The sequence below is a fragment of the Mustela erminea genome, chromosome 9 (genome assembly GCF_009829155.1).
Source record: "Mustela erminea isolate mMusErm1 chromosome 9, mMusErm1.Pri, whole genome shotgun sequence".
In the NCBI taxonomy this organism is placed as follows: Eukaryota; Metazoa; Chordata; class Mammalia; order Carnivora; family Mustelidae; genus Mustela; species Mustela erminea.
In genome coordinates, this window is record NC_045622.1 from 8,736,709 (window position 1) to 8,754,671 (window position 17,963).

Genomic DNA, 17,963 nt, shown 5'->3' on the forward strand with positions numbered 1-17,963 from the left:
CATATTACATATGTTAAAAATATTTTATATTTATATATATGTATGCATTTGTATACATTTTTATATTTAGGTATAACTTTAGGGACGAAACAAAAGGGACGTAGACTCTAACTTAAGGCTTTCCTCTGTATGTTCTTTATCTTCTGTGTTGAGGTCTTGGTTTTATCAGCAGCAGCCATCTAGACATCCCTGTCTTACTTATTTTTTCACTGTGGCTCTTTTTTTTTTCTTCTCTAGGTTTTTCACGATGATGATGCCATCCCTGGGTGGGAAGGGAAAATTGTAGCCTGGGTGGAAGAAGACCATGGAGAGAATTAATGCTGAGTATTGGACTGGGGGCTCATGGAATTTGGCACCCCCTGGCTGTTTCACTCAGGAAAGAGGACTAAAACCAGAATACACAAAGAAGTTTCTAGTTTGTGCTGCCAAAAAAGAAGCTTCTCCAAGTGTGACAGCCCTGGGCCAGTACTGTTTCTGTGCCTGGCTTATGTGGTACTTAAAATCCCTGTCCACCTGTAGACCATGGGTTCATCTGGAGTTCCTTGTCCGTGGGAACACGGTGTTTTATTCTACTCTGAGGACAACAAACCGAAGGCCTTAACCAGTGGGAATGGATGATCCCGCTCCTGTAGGGGCATGGCTGCTATTATCTGGAAACTGGGAATTGGACGCATCACTCCTGTGTGTTACAGTATTATTTTAATCGGCCTCAATGGTTGCAGCAATCAGAGTCCCAGCATTTGTACTCACAGACAAGGCAAAGGTACCAGCTTTTTTGCTTCTTTGTAGCTATTGCAAACCAAGAGGAACTCCTGAGGTGGTACCAAAGATGAAAGCCCACTCTTCAGGAAGTTTTTGGACCGGACATGGATGGTGCTGAATCGCTGATTGGATGGAAAAAGGGCTGCCCATATTGTGCTATACTTTGCTAAAACCATAATGAAGTAAGACCTTGGGTTGCCTCTTGTGTCTTAACTGGTTCTGCAACTTGTCCTTCAGCCCACAGAGGGCACATTTCATGTACTGCTAGTTTTCTCTGGGGACTCTTCCACCGTAGAGCCATTTTTTCCCCCTTCCAACTGAAGAACTTTGTGTTTGAAAGGAATAAGGAGTTAAAGTCTCCTTAAAAATCTAGGCGGGTATGGAAAGGTGCTGCTACCCATATTTCCTTGACTTTCTTTCTCTCATGACTTCCTTTAACTCATGGTGTCTCTGTTGCAGTCAAAAGGAGACAGACCGTTCATTTCAGTGTTTGTGATTATGAGTACTGAGCATGAGTTACTGGTCTGCCCCTCTTCATTTCAAGTTATTTTCGATTATGTATTTAGTCTAGGTTGATCCTTTAGGGCACAATAGGAACCATGGGGCATGGAGCATGAGTTGTGAATGGCAGGGTTGATTCTGGGTTAAAAAAACCCTAGAATCCTTTCTCATGTGCAACATTGTCAAGTGTAGAAGCTAAGAGAAAAGAGTTAAACTTCCAGAGATTACTTAATAACTTGGGTTTTCTCAGTCATTTACCAAGCACCATCAACTAATCAGCCATATATATATATATGTATGTATGTATATACATATATATGCACACACACACACACACACACACACACACACACACACAAATACTCATTCCCAAAAGCAGTCGGCCTGTGACCAATGTACACTGCCAACCAGAAGAGTCAGACAAGTCATTTCTGGGTTCTTGACCTGTCTGTCTCTAGTTCATCTCTGTTTTCCAGCTGTTTCAACATTGGAGCTCTGAAATGACATTTTGTTGTTTTATATAAAAGTGTCTTTTAAAATAGTTCATGTTTGGAGAATTCTTTTGTACTCATTTGTTTTTGTCTGAGAACCATGTCTATTTTTATAACTTGAGTGTGAGTTCTATATGTTCTCACATTCTATATACTGTATCCATTTTCTAGAGAACCCAGTAGCTTTTATAAGGCTCTTCTCTTCTTACCCTTGTGGTTTCAGAACAAGCTTTATTTTATTACAAGTATATTAATGACAACTGATTCCTGGTTCTAATTCTACCTGCCATTTTGGTAGTGGAGGTAGTTTTACGTAATCTCTTTGATTGCTCCTCTAGCAAACAGAAGGAGTTCAAAAGATTTCTGATATCTTTCAGTAAGTTTACTTGATCTCCTACTGAAGAATTTCTCATTGGAAGTGACTGGGAAAGTCAGTCAAAAGCAAGAATAATTCATTATGAAAGCAAACAGAAGAAAACAGGATATTCTGAATCTGCATCTCCCCCACCCCGGAAGTCTGGAGAAAAGGTCCTCATGTCACCAATTTCTCTGTTGCATGAATTTTAGTGTTTTGCTAGACATGCTAGAAAGCATGAGGGTTACTAGGCCAAAATTTATTACTGTATTTCCAGTACAATTTATCTTAAATATCTGTCTCTTAAGTTAGATTTTACTTGTCTGTTTTCTTTGAGCAAACATTCTCACCATTATGTAGAATTTTTCTTTTCAGAGAAAATTAAGTGAGAGAAAAATTTCAAAGTCCTCTACCTTATTTGGCTTTTATATCTCTGTCCTTTGGAAGAGGAGCTGCATGGCCTCAGTGCCTCCACAGAAAGCTGAAGTTGAGTTCGGGGAGAAAATGAGATAGTTTTTCCCCTTTAGCTCATTAATCTCATATGCCACGGGTAATAACTAAACACCCCCATTACAGGATGTCGCTCCAGTAATTTTTGTGTATAATGTGTTGGTAATCCCCATTCCAGTTTCTAAAGACAGGAACCGCCTGACAAGTGTGTGCATTGGTTCCTTCTGGTTTAAATCGATTCCTGTTTGTTACACTTTGGTTGTCCTCGAAGCCTCTTGATTTATTCCAAGGATTGTCCCCTGGTGACATTTGTGTGGGATAGTCCGTCCGAACACTGAAATTCTCTTCCTTTGAAAAAACTAAGGAATTAGAATGTTTAGAGTTCATAAAGTAACCTCTAAACCTATGAGATTTAAAAAAAAAAAAAAAAAAAAGGATCCTCTCACAAAAACTAGCTTAGAAGAAAGCCCAATTCCTTCAAAAGTTGTCATTTAAAAACTGATAACGATTCTCACTCAGTTCCCTAAATTAGCTGGAATTGGAACATTTTACAATTTGTACCTAAAGAATTTGGATTAAACTTAGTTAATGGCATTCCTACTTACTGATTAACAACATTTCAGCTCTTTTTGACCAGGATGGCTGTAAATTAGGGAAAATATCTTTTATGTTTACATCCAATCCAAGAGGACTCTAATTACTTAAGAGCATTTATGTCATAATAATTTTCATTTTTTCCATAAAATAAGCATTATGATTGCACACTCCTATTGTCTGAATTTATGTAAGAGGTATAGCTTGCTTAAAATATATATGTAAAGTTATATTTTCTTAGAAACATGGATGTTTGCAACCATTGCTTTCATAGAGATTACCACCATGCATTCTCCCCGTTTTGTTTTCATGAAGACTGTGTTATACCAGAGGCTTCTGATTATCAAAGTGATAACCAGTTTTAACTGCCTGTATGTACCAGATTTGTGAACTAATTTAAAAAAAGCAGAAACAAACCATGAATAAAATGGAGTTTGCAAACTAAATACCGTTTCACTTGTGTTTATTGACTGAAATTAATCAGCAAAGCCATTTACATTTAGTGCAAGTCAATATCCTCAAGTGATCTCCCTGGTAGCGTATTTACTCATTACCTGGGGAGCAGAGATAAGGATTACTTTATGACCATAGATATTTTACCATTGGCATTTCAAAGGAAAGCACAAAACACATTATTATTGTCAAAGAAAATTCACTGATTTAGCACTTCTTTTGAAATTACATATAAATGTGCAAACAGATAAAAACCTGAGTACAAGCTGTACTCCGAACCAGAATTTCCAAATTAATTTGAAAGCTGCCTTCCTAAAACTTAGGTCAGCTTCATGTATCACTTCAATTTAAACGTTTTATATATTTCTATTTTTAGTCCTGAGCTTTTACTTGACTTGGAATGACATATTTTCAACTATTAATTACAAGCTATTTTAATTAGGTCATTATGTTAAAATTAAGCATGTAAAGAACTTTCATACCCAGTAATTCCTCTTTCCATCTACCCACTTCCTATTGGTTGTCACCATTCTACACGTTTCTCTACTTCAAACCTTAGAGTCTTGAGCCTTCCTTTTCCTTGACTTCTGTTATCCAATCTGTTTAGGGGAGTTCAGACCTATTCTCTCAGGCCTGAAAACGTAAGAATTCCTACCACACCTCTGGGGTAGACTTACGCCCTAGACTGTTTGACCTGTGCCCTCCTGTGATTTAACTACACCTGTCAAAAGTATATTCAAATAAAAACCGGCTATGCACTGAAAAATAACAAACCCAGGTTTAAGCAATTCTACCTACGTAAGTGATCAGCAAACTGAAGACAGTATCATACAAAGGCTGATTTAGATCCAGTTATTAAATTCCAATACAGTGGAAGTAATAACATACCCTGGTCAATTCAAAAATCACCAAAACATTTTCATAATTTATAAAGTTACAGTATAAGCCCTTTCACTAATCACAATTATTCTTCCAATAGTTATTCCTAGTTTTACTTAATTTGTAATATAATTGTTCTACTCTTATAATTTCAAATGTGCCTTTCCATTTAACCTGTTAACTTACTATTTCTCACTTGTACTGCCTACGTATTACTGTTAGGCAGCTGTGATTGCTTGCTTTCCTCATATTTGGAGAGTAACATTTATCAGTTCTTTTGGTTATAAAGACACTAAAGCTATAACACAAAGTGTTATAAAGACACTAAATAATTATAATAAAACTAATATAATTAAAATTATAATTAAATTAAAGCTAAATAATTATAATAAAACTAATATCATTATTCTGAATGCTTTAAGGGTACTAGAATAGAATTTTGGGGAAAGATGTAAACTTACTTCTTGTACTGCCACCTATAAAAACAACCGTTGTATTCAGTCCACTCAATGAGTACATCTTTTTCACTGCAATCTCAATACTGGGTTTTAAAAAAGCGTACTACTTTAGTAGGTATGAAATAGTGCCTCCCGGCTGTTTCAGTTTTCCAAATGTTTAATTACTAGCAAGGTTGAACATATTTTCACACGTTTATTTTTCCTATTTCTTGTGTTCTTCGTGTTCTGACCATCTGTACAATGGGGACTTAAGAGATATAAATACAGCACGTGCTTCTTTCTAATCTAATGCCACCCTCCGCTCAGAAATGAGGTATTTTTCACTTGTAGCATGATAACCCTACAAGAGAAGTATACCTAACAAATGTGGATAACTTCTCATTTATTAATCCAAATGACATGATGCTTAACTTCCAGTATTTACCGGACGGTATACCAAACTCTAATTTGTATGAAATATTTCAAGCATAACAAAGCTTTTTGCGATTTAAGGGGATTCTACAGTAAGTCAGAAACGTAAATCTGTTTCGAAAACTTGTATCTTCATACACATCATAAATGCTTAGTCCTGCTACAGCACACCTTAATGGGGGAATGAATCTTCGGCTTGGCTGCCCCTCACACCACTTGGCTGGAAAACCTGTTCACTCTATTTCCGGTTATGCTACAAACCCGAAATTAAGCCTTTGTAACTTAATACGGGTTGCGCGGAGCGAGGCCCCAAACCTGGCCACGTCTGGGTCGGCAGAGGCGGTCTGCACATCACCGAAACGCCCAGATAACCTCCGACAGCTCCGCGGAACAGTCTTCCGGAGCGCTCCGAGACCCTGCCCTTGGCCTCCGGCTCCCTTCCCGGTTTTTCTCAAAACTTGGCCACGCCCCCTCAGCCCACCTCTCAGGCCATTCTGCCTCCATCAGCCTGCCTCTCGCAGCCTCTTTAAGCCCCTCCCTGCGGGCTGCGCCCTTCCCATCGCTTAGGCCCTCTGGGACCCCGAGATGCCTCTCCTAGGACCCCTCTACCTTAAATCCTCTCCGCGTCTTATTTTTCCCAAACTTGCGCCTGCATTGGCTCCGCTGGAACGCCCCTGCCCCTGTGGCTGGAAAATAGTCTACCCTACCTGCCGCCGGCCACCCTTTCCCCTACTCCCTGGAGGAAGAGCGGACGTTCCACCCATTTCTGGGCTGGGGAGGGGTGCGGTGAATCCTCGGAGTCTATTTTACGACAATGTGCGGCCGTGCGGCGCGGCTGACGGCAACGCCACACTGCTCTTGGAGAGGTCACTCCGGAGACGGCGTTGGTTTTGGGGTGTGGGGGTTGCTGGCACTATGTGGCGCGTCTGTGCTCGACGGGCCCAGAATGCGGCCCCAAGGGCGGGGTTCGGGGCTCGGTGGGCGGCCTTGCGGGAGGACCCGGGAGCTCCATGCGTGACTCCGCGGGCTGGTGCGGGTCCGGCTCGTTGCAGTAGTGGGACCATGGGGTATGGCAGGGTCCGGGCACTCTGCGGCTGGAGCCCCAGCTCGAAGGACACACGGAACCGCCTCGTTCTGCAGCTTTTGGGATCGTCCAGCCGCCGCTGGTATAGCCTGCCCCCGCATCAGAAGGTGAGCCCCAGTCCTGCCCTTCGCGGGACCCCGTTTGTCCTTCAGGGCAGACTTCTTGGCCTCGGAATCCTCCCTCTGAGGCTTAAGTGATCTTCCAACCCCTTCCCAGTGTATGTCATTTGTCTCTTCTCCAAAACCCAGCCTTGCTGTGGCTCTTGAGCTTTTTTACCTCTCCTGATGTATTTATTCCATTGAAGGAAGAGTTCCAGGCTTCCGTCTCTTGATCTATTCATTAAAAGAAGAGCTCCAAACCTTAGGCTATTTGTGGAATGTCTGCTGAGTGATGTGCTCTGCCAGTCCCACGGGACTGTGGAGCAGGAACCCTGTCACTGCAGAGCTGGTGGCAGGAACTCCCTTTCTATCCCCAGTGCCCGGCGTGCGACGGGACTCAGTATACTCTCTGCATTAAATACAATTGATTGAAGCATTAAGCCAGACTGAGAGATAGCGTTTTCTAAATATAGTGTTTCTCCTTTTTCTCCTCCAGGTCCCGTTGCCCTCTCTTTCCCCCACAATGCAGGCAGGCACCATAGCCCGTTGGGAAAAAAAGGAAGGGGAAAAAATCAATGAGGGTGAACTAATTGCAGAGGTAAGTTATTTAAAACATGGAAATGAGTTAGAAGGAACTGGCTTAGCTCAACTGACTGAGTGTTAGCTTTCCAGATAGGTAATTATCCCTTTTGCTTGAGAAACTTAGATGTTTTTTACAACTTGATATTAGAGAAGGTTGGTTAGGTAAGTTGTCAGCAGCTGGCCAGGCTGATTTTTAACTAATTCCTTTCAGGTCTATTAATAGAGGCTTTAGCTTCACATGGAACTGTGTGATTCCAGGCACAGTCTAATAAATTTCATCCTGGTAGCATTAAGCCTAAACTGCTGCTTTTTGTTAAAAGGTTGAAACTGATAAAGCCACGGTTGGGTTTGAGAGCCTGGAGGAGTGTTACATGGCAAAGATACTGGTTGCTGAAGGTACCAGAGATGTTCCAGTTGGAGCAATCATCTGTATCACAGTTGAAAAGTGAGTAGTGCCTTGGTAATTTGTGGAACTTAAGTGCTTAGTGGAGTGTTTTGACCTAGGATTGAGAAAGGAGGAGTTAATAGGCTTCTGAGACTACTTTTTTGGGTGCTAAATCTGCTTTATAAGTTCTAGTACTTTCACATTTTTTCTCTTCCATAGGCCTGAGGATATTGAGGCCTTTAAAAATTACACATTGGATTCCTCGGCAGCACCTACCCCGCAGGCAGCTACAGCACCAACCCCTGCTGCCCCTGCTTCTCCACCTACACCTTCTGCTCAGGCTCCCGGTAGCTCATATCCCACTCACATGCAGGTGAGGCTCAGCCCCCGGGTGTTCGCTCTGGAAAGTTAATTATTCATTGTTTTTCATATATGGCCATCACATCCTAGAAGCTGGCATTAACTATGGCCAGCTCTTGTCATTTGAAAGTAAATAGAGAGTAAAAAAAGAAGAAAGTAAATAGGGATTTAAACATTAAAATTGACAATTTTATTCCTAGTCATTATTTCTAGGTGTGTGAACTTGGACATTCCTTTAAACTTTCTCAGCCTGAGTATGGTAGGTAGGATAATGCTTGGCATTTCTCATTCAATAACATTGTATTAGGTTTGGAGGATGATTTGTACTAATACCTACTCCTTGTAGTATAGAGTGTTTAGTAGGTCTGTAGTATTGTCCATTGAATAAAAGTCCCCAGTTGATGTTTTCCTTTGACATGTGATGTTTATTTTTTATGAGTGAGTGAACTAGGGGTGCCTGGTGGCTCAGTCGGTAAGCGTCTGACTTTGGCTCAGGTCATGATCGCAGTGTTCTGGGGCGGAGCACCACATCGGGCTCCTGCTTAGCGGGGAGTCTGCCTCTCCCTCCCCCTCTGCTGTTCACTCCGCTTGTGCTCTCTGGCTCTCTCTATCTTTCTGTCAAATAAATAAAATCTTAAAAAAAAAAAAAAGGCACGTGAACTAGTCCCATAATATTAATAAATGAGGAAACTGGAGACAAAGTGTGTAGAATGGACTAAAGAGTTGAAGGCAATAAATATAATTGCAGTTGGTTCTGTTAAATAAATCTGTTTCTAAGAAACTACAGTGGTTTTTTAGGTATTACGGTTATCCCATGTATATTCGTGTTTTGGATATTGGAAATTGGTAAAAAGCAACTGGCCTTTTTCTAAAGGATTAAGACTAAAACTTTTCTTTCACTTAGTTTATTTGTAGAAATTTCTGTATAGGAATCATTTTCCTTTTGGGGCATAATACTCTTCTCCCCGGTCTTTTAATAGCCACTTGTGAAGTCTTGTGTGGTGTTCAGGTCACACATTTGTTTCATCCTGTTCAGTAAACTCTTCTGTTACTATGTAAGACACACTTCCTTTCTCTCCATTTTATGTCTGTGGCTTTGTGTGCAAGCGTTAGAGTTGTATTTTAATTATCTTTTAAGATCTGTATAGAGATTATTGGCTCCACTGGTTTTGAAGAAGTAGATGGAGATGACAAATTCTGAACAAGAAAAACATTTAAAAAATATTTTCTAAGTAGAGTTATGTTTTTCTTGTTTTTTTTTTTTTTTTAAGATTTTATTTATTTATTTGACAGACAGAGATCACAAGTAGGCAGAGAGGCAGGCAGAGAGAGAGAGAGGAGGCGGGACTTGATCCCAGGACCCTGGGATCATGACCTGAGCTGAAGGCAGTGGCTTAACCCACTGAGCCACCCAGGGACCCCTGTTTTTCTTGTTTTTCCTCTCTTTCCCAAGACATTAATTGAAATGATTTTCTCTCAGAATAATCCTCTTGCTAACTGATAGGAAAAACTGAGAAGATAGCAAACAAAACCCATAATAACTGGGTAAGCATCCAAATTCAGGGGACACACAAGCCATATGAGTGGCAAAGCAATGTTTCATTGAAATCAGCCAGTCTGATGTTAAGATCTTATTGGGATGGAAGGGACTCTTTCCTTTATTTTTCTTGCAGTTGTTAAAATTTTACTTTTTTCTTACCAATTTGGGTGCCTTTTTTTTTTTTTTCTTGTCTGATTGCTTGTGACCAGGACCTCCAATACTATATTGAATGAAAGTGGTGAGAATGGATATCCTTATTCCTGATCTTAGAGGGAAAGCTGTCAGTTTCTCACCACTGAGTGTGATATTAGCTGTAGATCTATATATAAGGCCTTTATTTTGTTAAGTAAGTTCCCTCTATGCCCCCTTGGTTGAGAGTTTTTATCGTTTATGGATGTTGTGCTTTGTCAGATGTTTTGGATCTATTGAGATGATAATGTGTTTTTTTATCTTTTCTCTTATTAATGTGGTATATCACATTGATTTGTGAATATTGAACCACTCTGGCATTCCTGGAATAAGTCCCTTGATTGTGATGAATTTTTTAAATGTATTGTTAGATTCAGTTTGCTAATATTTTGTTAAGGATTTTTGCATCTATGTTTATCAGAGACATTGGCCTGTAGTTTGTTTAAATTTGTTATTGGTGGTTTAGGTATCAGGGTTGGTTTTGTAGAATGAATTTAGAACTTTTCTTTCTCTTACTGACTATTCAGATGTTTGGTAGAATTCACCTGGGAAGCCATCTGGTCCTGGACTTTTGTTTGTTGGGAGTTTTTTGATTACTGATTCAGTTTCATTAATCAGTCTGTTCAAATTTTCAGCTTTTTCCTGATTTAGTTCTGGAAGGTTATGTGTTTTAGTAATTTATCCATTTCTTCTAGGTTGTCCAGTTTGTTGGTGTATAATTTTATATAATCTTTTTATCTTGGAAAGGTATCTGGGAAGTTTAGGAGAAATGCTGTTCCCTCTGAGTGAAAAGATAGATGCTAATACAGAGCACAGCAAAATTTTAATGGAATAGTCTAAACCAAGATCATTCTGTGAAAATGAAAAATTCTAGCTTAATCTAAGCAATAAAAAAGATGAAAAGAAACTCTGTTTAGATATGTAATTGATGAATTAATTTTGACAATCTAGAAAGAAATATTTCCTAGTTAACCCCTTGCTTTTAACTTTGGTTGGGGGGGGCTCAAAGTATCACTGATACTGTAAATCTTGGGATTTGGAGGTTGATTCAAATGGTAGGGCACTACTGAGGCACGGATCTTTTGCTCTTATGAGGGCATCAGACAGATGGGAATTTGGATCGCCAGAGTCACTGTCATTCCATAAAACTAATGAAGCTTGCCTAAGTGCCACTGTGTCCAAGGCTTTGTAGTATTAGGCAATAATATGTGTTTGTTTCTACAGGTGGTTCTTCCTGCCCTCTCTCCCACCATGACCATGGGCACAGTTCAGAGATGGGAAAAAAAAGTGGGTGAGAAGCTAAGTGAAGGAGATTTATTGGCAGAGATAGAGACTGACAAGGCCACTATAGGTGAGATTTCTTCAGCTCTTAATGGTTGAGGCACTGAGTTTTCCAATGAGGGAAGAGGATTGCCGTCCTATCCTATAATGAGTGAGTGATAACATGAAAAATTTTAATTTTTGGGATTCATTTCCTGGAATAGACTCTGTCATGACAGAAGTGTATGTAGTGGAATTTGTTGATGCCACACTGCACTCCTAATGAATCAAAGATATGTCAACTTAGAGATGATTTTTATCCGGAGTTTGCTTCTTAGTCTTACTGTGTTACTGGGAAGCTATTTCAGCCCTGCTGTTCTTTGAATTGGGCAAGGGGGGAGAAAAGGAAACAGGAGAGAATTACTTTCTAGGCAGGAAAATAACAAAGAATTTAAGATGACTGTGAGGGAAAACTGAAACCAGGGTTTGGATTGCTTTCATAGTTTTAGAGTGACTGATAAAATATGTATATACCTGTTCACACAGCATATTGCATTTCCATATATTCCCTTTCTGATTCATTTTTATGCTCAGAACAAAGCCCACCTATTATTTGTGATAATATTTATAGATATTAGTAGATCTATTTGTTTCCTAGCTAGTCCCCAAGATGCAGTGGGTGATTCTGAGCATCCTCCACAGTGGTGGTTTTTAGATTGTGTTCTTCAAACCCCATGATTCCTTGATGGCACCGTGAGGCAAAGGAGACTTAGTGAACAGGACTCTGCTTTCCCTGCCCCTCTCCCCAACTTCCAGGGCAACTGGAAGGGCAACTCCTTTTTATCTTTTCACATATTGTGTTCCAACCAAAAGATTTTTATTAGAAGAAAGGATTCTGTTTCTTAGAAACAAACAGAACCCCTTGGTAACAATAGATCTGCTTTGCCTTTTAACTTGGATACTGGAATTGCTATAGCGATGGTATTCTAGAGACTCTGATAGTCACTGGAGAAGCGTTGCCTTTGTCAAATTCTTTAAACTCTCTTGTGGCCTTGGAGTCTTTTTTTTTTTTTAACTTCTTTTATTGGATATTAATTCTTAACTGGAAAACGGAAGTTTTCATCAAAGATATGTTTGTCAGGGAGGGGCACAACTCAAAAAGCCAAGAGGCCTGCAAGGCAAAAGTACTTCTCTGCATTGTATTTTTAGTTTTACTTTTGTAACACTTCATGTTTGAGTTCTCTTCTCTCTAACACTGTAGAAACCCTAGTAATGCCATGTTTCTTCACACTGAAATATTTAGTTGACTACCAAATATAACCTCTTTCAAAAACTCCAGAGATACTTTTAAGGGCATAATCCCATACCACTGTCAATTCTAGTAGCTCCCTTAATTTAACATCCATGTGGTTCTGATTTTTAAAAGTACAGCTGATGCCATATTGGTCCAGTTAATGTCATCCTGGAGTCTTGTGGGTCTGCATAGCAGCTGCCCTTAAAGATGTTTTTAAGAAAATGTTTAGAACTAACAACTGTCTAAGTCTCTCATAGTCTTATTTAACAGTTGTTTATTTAGTATTTACTTTGTCCCAGGTACTGTTTCTAAGTACTTGAAAATTAATAATTTTTATAACATTCCTGTGAGGTAGGTACTATTATAACCCCCACTTTTTAGCTAAAGAAGCTGAGACAACAGAGATGTTAACTCACAAAAGGTTATATAGCTAGTTAGAAGAACTTTTTACTTAAAACTGTGCTTTGAGTTTGGTGGGATAGTAGAGTCCTTTAAATTCCATAATGTTTTTTTCTTTCTATTTAAGGTTTTGAAGTACAGGAAGAGGGTTACCTGGCAAAAATCCTGATCCCTGAAGGCACAAGAGATGTCCCTTTAGGAACCCCACTTTGTATCATTGTAGAAAAAGAGGAAGATATACCAGCATTTGCTGACTATAGGCCAACTGAAGTAACTGATTTAAAACCGCAAGCACCACCATCTACCCCACCTCCGGTAGGTATGCTTCTAGAATTGAGGTAACACTTATCTTATTCATCTCTAAATTGAGGGATTAGATTGCATGATATTCTAAGTTCCTTCCAGCTCTCAAGATTCTGTAAATAAGGAGATGGTTAGGGGCGCCTGGCTGACTCAATTGGTAGAGGCTACAACTCTTGACCTTGGGATTATGAGTCTGAGCCCCAGGTTGGGTGTAGAGATTACTAAAAATATTTTTAAAAACCTTTTTTTTTTTTTTTTTAAAGATTTTATTTATTTTATTTGACAGAGATTACAAGTAGGCAGAGAGGCAGGCAAAGAGAGAGAGAGAGAGGAGGAAGCAGGCTCCCTGCCGAGCAGAGAGCCCAATGCTGGGCTCGATCCCAGGACCCTGGGATCATGACCTGAGCCGAAGGCAGAGGCTTTAACCCACTGAGCCACCCAGGCGCCCCTTTTAAAAACCTTAAAAAAAAAGGAGATAGCTTTTGTGGAGATCTGCAAGTATGTGGCAGTGCACCATTCCTCCGATAGTCAGTTGTTGGATCCTTGTAGCCTTTTTTTTCTCCCTGCTGTCTTAGTCCTGCTAAGCACAAAGCCAAGGTGACATGCTCTTTTTTTTGCTTTAGGTATAGATATGGATATGGACGTTACTGTATACAGTTGTTCATGAACAACATGGGGTCTGGGACACCAACTCTGCGCACTTGAAAATCTGTGTATAACTTTGGATTCTGCCCATATTTAACCAATAAGCCTACTGTTGGCTGGAAGCCTTACTGACCATGTAGACAGTAGACAGTCAATTAACACATATTTTGTATGTATATGTATATGATACATATTATATGCTGTATTCTTTTTTTTTTATTTTTAAAGATTTTATTTATTTATTTGACAGGCAGAGATTACAAGTAGGCTGAGAGGCAGGCAGAGAGAGAGAAGGAGGAAGCAGGCTCCCTGCCGAGCAGAGAGCCCGATGCGGGGCTCGATCCCAGGACCCTGGGATCATGACCTGAGCCGAAGGCAGAGGCTTTAACCCACTGAGCCACCCAGGCGCCCCTATATGCTGTATTCTTAAACCACAATAGAGAAAGTGTTATTAAAATTGTAAGGGAGAGAAAATATATTTATAGTACTGTGCTGTAAAAAATCCATGTGTAAGTGGGCTTGTGTAGTTCAAACTCGTATTGTTGGAGGGTCAGTTAATCTTTGTTACTGTCAGTACTCTTGGTATTCACTTATGCTGGGTCAAGCTTATTTTTATAATATATTAGAACCTTGACATCACATGGCTTGTTTTGCATAGAAGCTAGTCTTGTCATAGTATGCTATACAGTATATGCTATATACCTAAAATGTACTCGTATGCACTCCAGGCTGAGATAACTCTGTGATGAGGCTTCTGTAGGTGTTAGAATCATGTGAGTTTAGATGAAGTACACATTTCTGTCCGAGAAACTTGATTTCTGACTTGCCTACATTTGTGGGGAGGTGGCCACTAGTAGTTACGTCTTAAGGTACTTTCAACATGGAAATTCCAGTGTAATTTATTATTTTGAAATGAGGTTAAGTAAAAACAAAATCATGTTGGTCATGAAAGAGAATGAGAATAAAGACATAGCAAGAGATGAAAGTAAAGAAAGTCTATCAGGATATTATATACTGATTAGCCATGTTAAATCCTATGTCTCCATGTTATCAGGGAGTAAGAACATGGTTCTGTCTTTGACATAAAGTTGTGTTATTACTCTTCATATTGCTGTATTATGTTGGTTAAGTAGGAAAAATATGCATAAGATAGAAGTTATTTTGATTTCTTAATAAATGTAAGCTCTTCATCTCTCAGACCAGTCTTTACAGTGGTGAATTAACAGTTTGTAACTTTTCTCAAAAGGTGGCCCCTGTTCCTCCGACTCCCCAACCTGTAGCGCCTACACCTTCAGCCACCCGCCCAGCTACTCCTGCCGGACCCAAGGGAAGGTTGTTTGTTAGCCCACTTGCAAAGAAACTGGCAGCAGAGAAAGGGATTGATCTTACACAAGTAAAGGGTAAGTTTGTCTCTATACAAAGGGGCTGTAAAGATAAAATTTACTTGAGATTCATTCTTAAGTCCAGCAAGGACAACTCTGTATGGTCATCTTATTTGGAATGGTGCAGAAAAGGATGAAGGAGGGAAGTCATCTCCTTTGTTGCCACCACAGATAGGGAAACTTAATGTGCTGTGTTTAGCTCATCTAGGATCTACTTATATAATGTGGATAGCCTTTTTTCCCTCAGTTCATGGGAACTGCTTAATTTTTAGTGCAAGTGTAATGTGCTTGTTCAGCAGAGTTGAGTTTTCAGACTTGACGATGTAATAAGAAATCTCTATTGCTGCAAAGCTGACTGAATCTAGCAGTACACAGCATAAAATAGAAATCTGGGGTGATTGGAAATGACTTGAATGAGAAAATATAAAACTGAACTAAAGTTCCTTGAGGGCAAAGGAAAATGTCTAATTCATATCTTTTAATCCCCAAAGAGAAAGTATAGCGTACTGATAAGAGCATGAGGTCTTGAATCAGACCATCCGCGGTTTACTTTTGGCTTTATCATCTTCTGTGTGATAGGACTTTAGGTGAATTACTTAACTTGTATATGTCTGTAGGTGAATTACTTAAACCATCCGCTTACCCATTTGTGAAGCTGAAATAATAGTGTATATTAAAACAAGCAAAGGGCTTAGGATAATATTTAGAATATAATAGATATTAAGTAAATGTATTCTGTTCATATTAATATTATCACCTGGCATTTAAATGAATGTTTTTGAGCTGAAATGTAAGGTGATTAGAACACTTATTTGGAGAAGGGCAAATGACTCATCCTGAAGCCTGGTTTGATGGCTGCTACTATGTGGTAGTCACTGAATTGCCACATTTAGCATGACATTTCTTGAAGTAAGAATTATCATTCATCATTTTTTTGGTTACGAAAATAGTCTTAAGAGTCTCCCTTTCTGTTAAGTAGTAAAGTTCCAATTTGAATCTGGTTGTTTCTCCAGCTGCCCAGCTGTGGGCACTCAGTGCTGGTTATCATCTTTCTGTTGTCTGTTGTTTTGTGGTTAGAAGGCAAGATAGTCCCAAAGAGTAAGAATAGAATATTGTAAATTTTTTGGCCTTCAGAGGATTCTTATAATATTTGAAGATGCTTTTTTCCATCTTTATGTTATTTCATTGGTATGTTGCCATTTTTTATGTGTATGTGACTAGCATTAGGGACAGCAGTGTAAGTCAGAGTAAATTTTAAGGAGAGCGGAGGGACTGGGTTAATAATTACATCCAAAGACTTTAGACAGGTGAAGAAGGATGTTTTATGAGATACTTAGCAACACTGGTGCTGTACCAAAGATTTAAGTGGGAAAGTCAGGCAGTTAGAGTTAGGCGATTTATTTACCGTTATTTAAACCAATATTCATTGAGTCTTGTCTGTGCATCACTTGTTCATAAGATAGACAAGATTTCAATTTTAGATGCTTATGTTAAGAAAAATAAAGAGTTAAACAGAGAGTACAGCGTAGTAGCTAAGTGTATGGGCTCTGGAGCTAGAATGCTCAGATTTGAACCCCAGCTCTGCTGTACACTACCTGTGTGACCTTTTATGTCTCAGTTTCTTCATTTGTATATAAAAATAATGCCTTCTAGGTTGTGAGGGTGAACTGAGTTAAACGGTGCCTGCACATAGAAAACATATACAGGTATTAGCCATAATAAGAAAATAACTTGTGATTACCTAGGATGATCCAAATGTTGAGAGAATAAACCAAGTGATACACTGTTGAGTGACAGTGTGACTGTATGTGCAGCCTGACTGCTGTTAGATATGGTGGTTGGGGAAGATCTTTCTGATGAGGTGACACTTGATCCAACCTGAAAGATGAGAAGGAGTCAGCTGTGAACCAGCCGTGTGAAGAACTGGGGACAGAGAGACCAGTACTACATAATCTGAAGTGGAGAGAGTTTGCCATGTTTGAGGAACATGCAGGAGGCCGGTGTTAATAGAGGGTCTAGTGGCAGGAGGTGGTGAGGTTGGAAAGAAACATAGGGGTGAGAACAAGGACTTGGCAGGTCATGGTAGAATTTGAATTTTATTTAAAGCACAGCAGGAGGCCACTAAAGGATTAAAACAAGGAAGCGGCATAAAATGATTTACATTTTTAAAAGGCCACTTTGGCGGCTTTGTGCAAATGGGTTAAATGAAAGCCAAGATTAAGATGCTGTTAAGAGGGGCGCCTGGGTGGCTCAGTGGGTTAAGCCTCTGCCTTCAGCCCAGGTCATGATCCCAGGATCCTGGGATCGAGCCCCACATCGGGCTCTCTCCTTGGCAGGGAGCCTGCTTCTCCCTCTCTCTCTGGCCTGCCTCTCTGCCTACTTGTGATCTCTCTGTCTCTCTCTGTCAAATAAACAAATAAAATCTTAAAAAAAAAAAAAAAAAGATGCTGTTAAGATGCTGTTGCTGGAACTGACAGTGGTGACTTAGACAAGCATGGTCAGAGGGGAAATGGAAAGAAATGGAGAGCTTCAAGATACATTTTTGACAGAATCAACAGAACTTAGTCAAGGATGATACATGGGGACTTGACAGCAGTTATTTCAAAACAGAGGTCTGCTGGAAGCCTGTCTGGGTAGACTGAAAAGGAGAAAATGGATGGAGAAATGGAAACAGCATCGTGGACGATTTGTTCAAAAAGTTTTGCTATGGAGGGTAGGAGCTAGGATGGTGGTAGGTGGACCCTAGGCTTGTCTTGTCCCTTGAATACAGCTAGTTAACTATCAGATCATTCTGAATATCCAAGAAATCAACGTGAGGACTGATAGAACAAACTGCGCAATCAGACGGGGAGAAGAGGCAGCATTAAGGATAGTAGGAAGTGAGGAGATGTGGTTTTGGGGAGAAACATCATGGGTACTGCAGAGGGGAGCGTGGTGGTTGTGAGGAGAGGCGAGAGAAGGGAGAGCGCAGGAATACATACAAGGGGAATACTTTCCCAAAGCCATTGGCTGGGAAAACGAGAGGGGCTGATTTTCATGAGTTTTTGCAACCAGCGGGGCTCAAAGACTGGAGTTTTGAGGTCTACAG

The 17,963-nt window shown here is 39.9% G+C and overlaps 2 protein-coding genes and 1 long non-coding RNA gene across 10 annotated transcripts in view; 2 read left to right on the forward strand and 1 right to left on the reverse strand.

Annotated features, from left to right (window-relative positions):
- DIXDC1 (DIX domain containing 1) overlaps positions 1–3,599 on the forward strand; it is a 71,156-nt gene extending 67,557 nt beyond the window's left edge. For all 8 annotated transcript variants that reach the window (XM_032359383.1, XM_032359385.1, XM_032359389.1 and 5 more), the window contains one exon: positions 238–3,599. In XM_032359383.1, coding sequence (XP_032215274.1) covers positions 238–318 — 81 coding nt within the window. In that variant the 3' untranslated portion in view covers positions 319–3,599. The remainder of the gene's footprint in view (positions 1–237) is intronic.
- On the reverse strand, positions 24–6,052 carry LOC116599519. Its single transcript, XR_004289393.1, has 3 exons — positions 5,964–6,052; positions 4,947–5,026; positions 24–287 (listed from the first exon to the last, which is right to left on the reverse strand). It is a non-coding gene; the product is annotated as an uncharacterized LOC116599519 (long non-coding RNA).
- Positions 6,053–6,163: 111 nt separating this feature from the next.
- The window catches only part of DLAT (dihydrolipoamide S-acetyltransferase), a 30,636-nt gene continuing 18,836 nt past the window's right edge, over positions 6,164–17,963 (forward strand). The window contains exons 1-7 of the mRNA XM_032359381.1: positions 6,164–6,545; positions 7,033–7,134; positions 7,439–7,563; positions 7,723–7,876; positions 10,817–10,943; positions 12,673–12,860; positions 14,740–14,893. Coding sequence (XP_032215272.1) covers positions 6,270–6,545; positions 7,033–7,134; positions 7,439–7,563; positions 7,723–7,876; positions 10,817–10,943; positions 12,673–12,860; positions 14,740–14,893 — 1,126 coding nt within the window. The 5' untranslated portion in view covers positions 6,164–6,269. The remainder of the gene's footprint in view (positions 6,546–7,032; positions 7,135–7,438; positions 7,564–7,722; positions 7,877–10,816; positions 10,944–12,672; positions 12,861–14,739; positions 14,894–17,963) is intronic.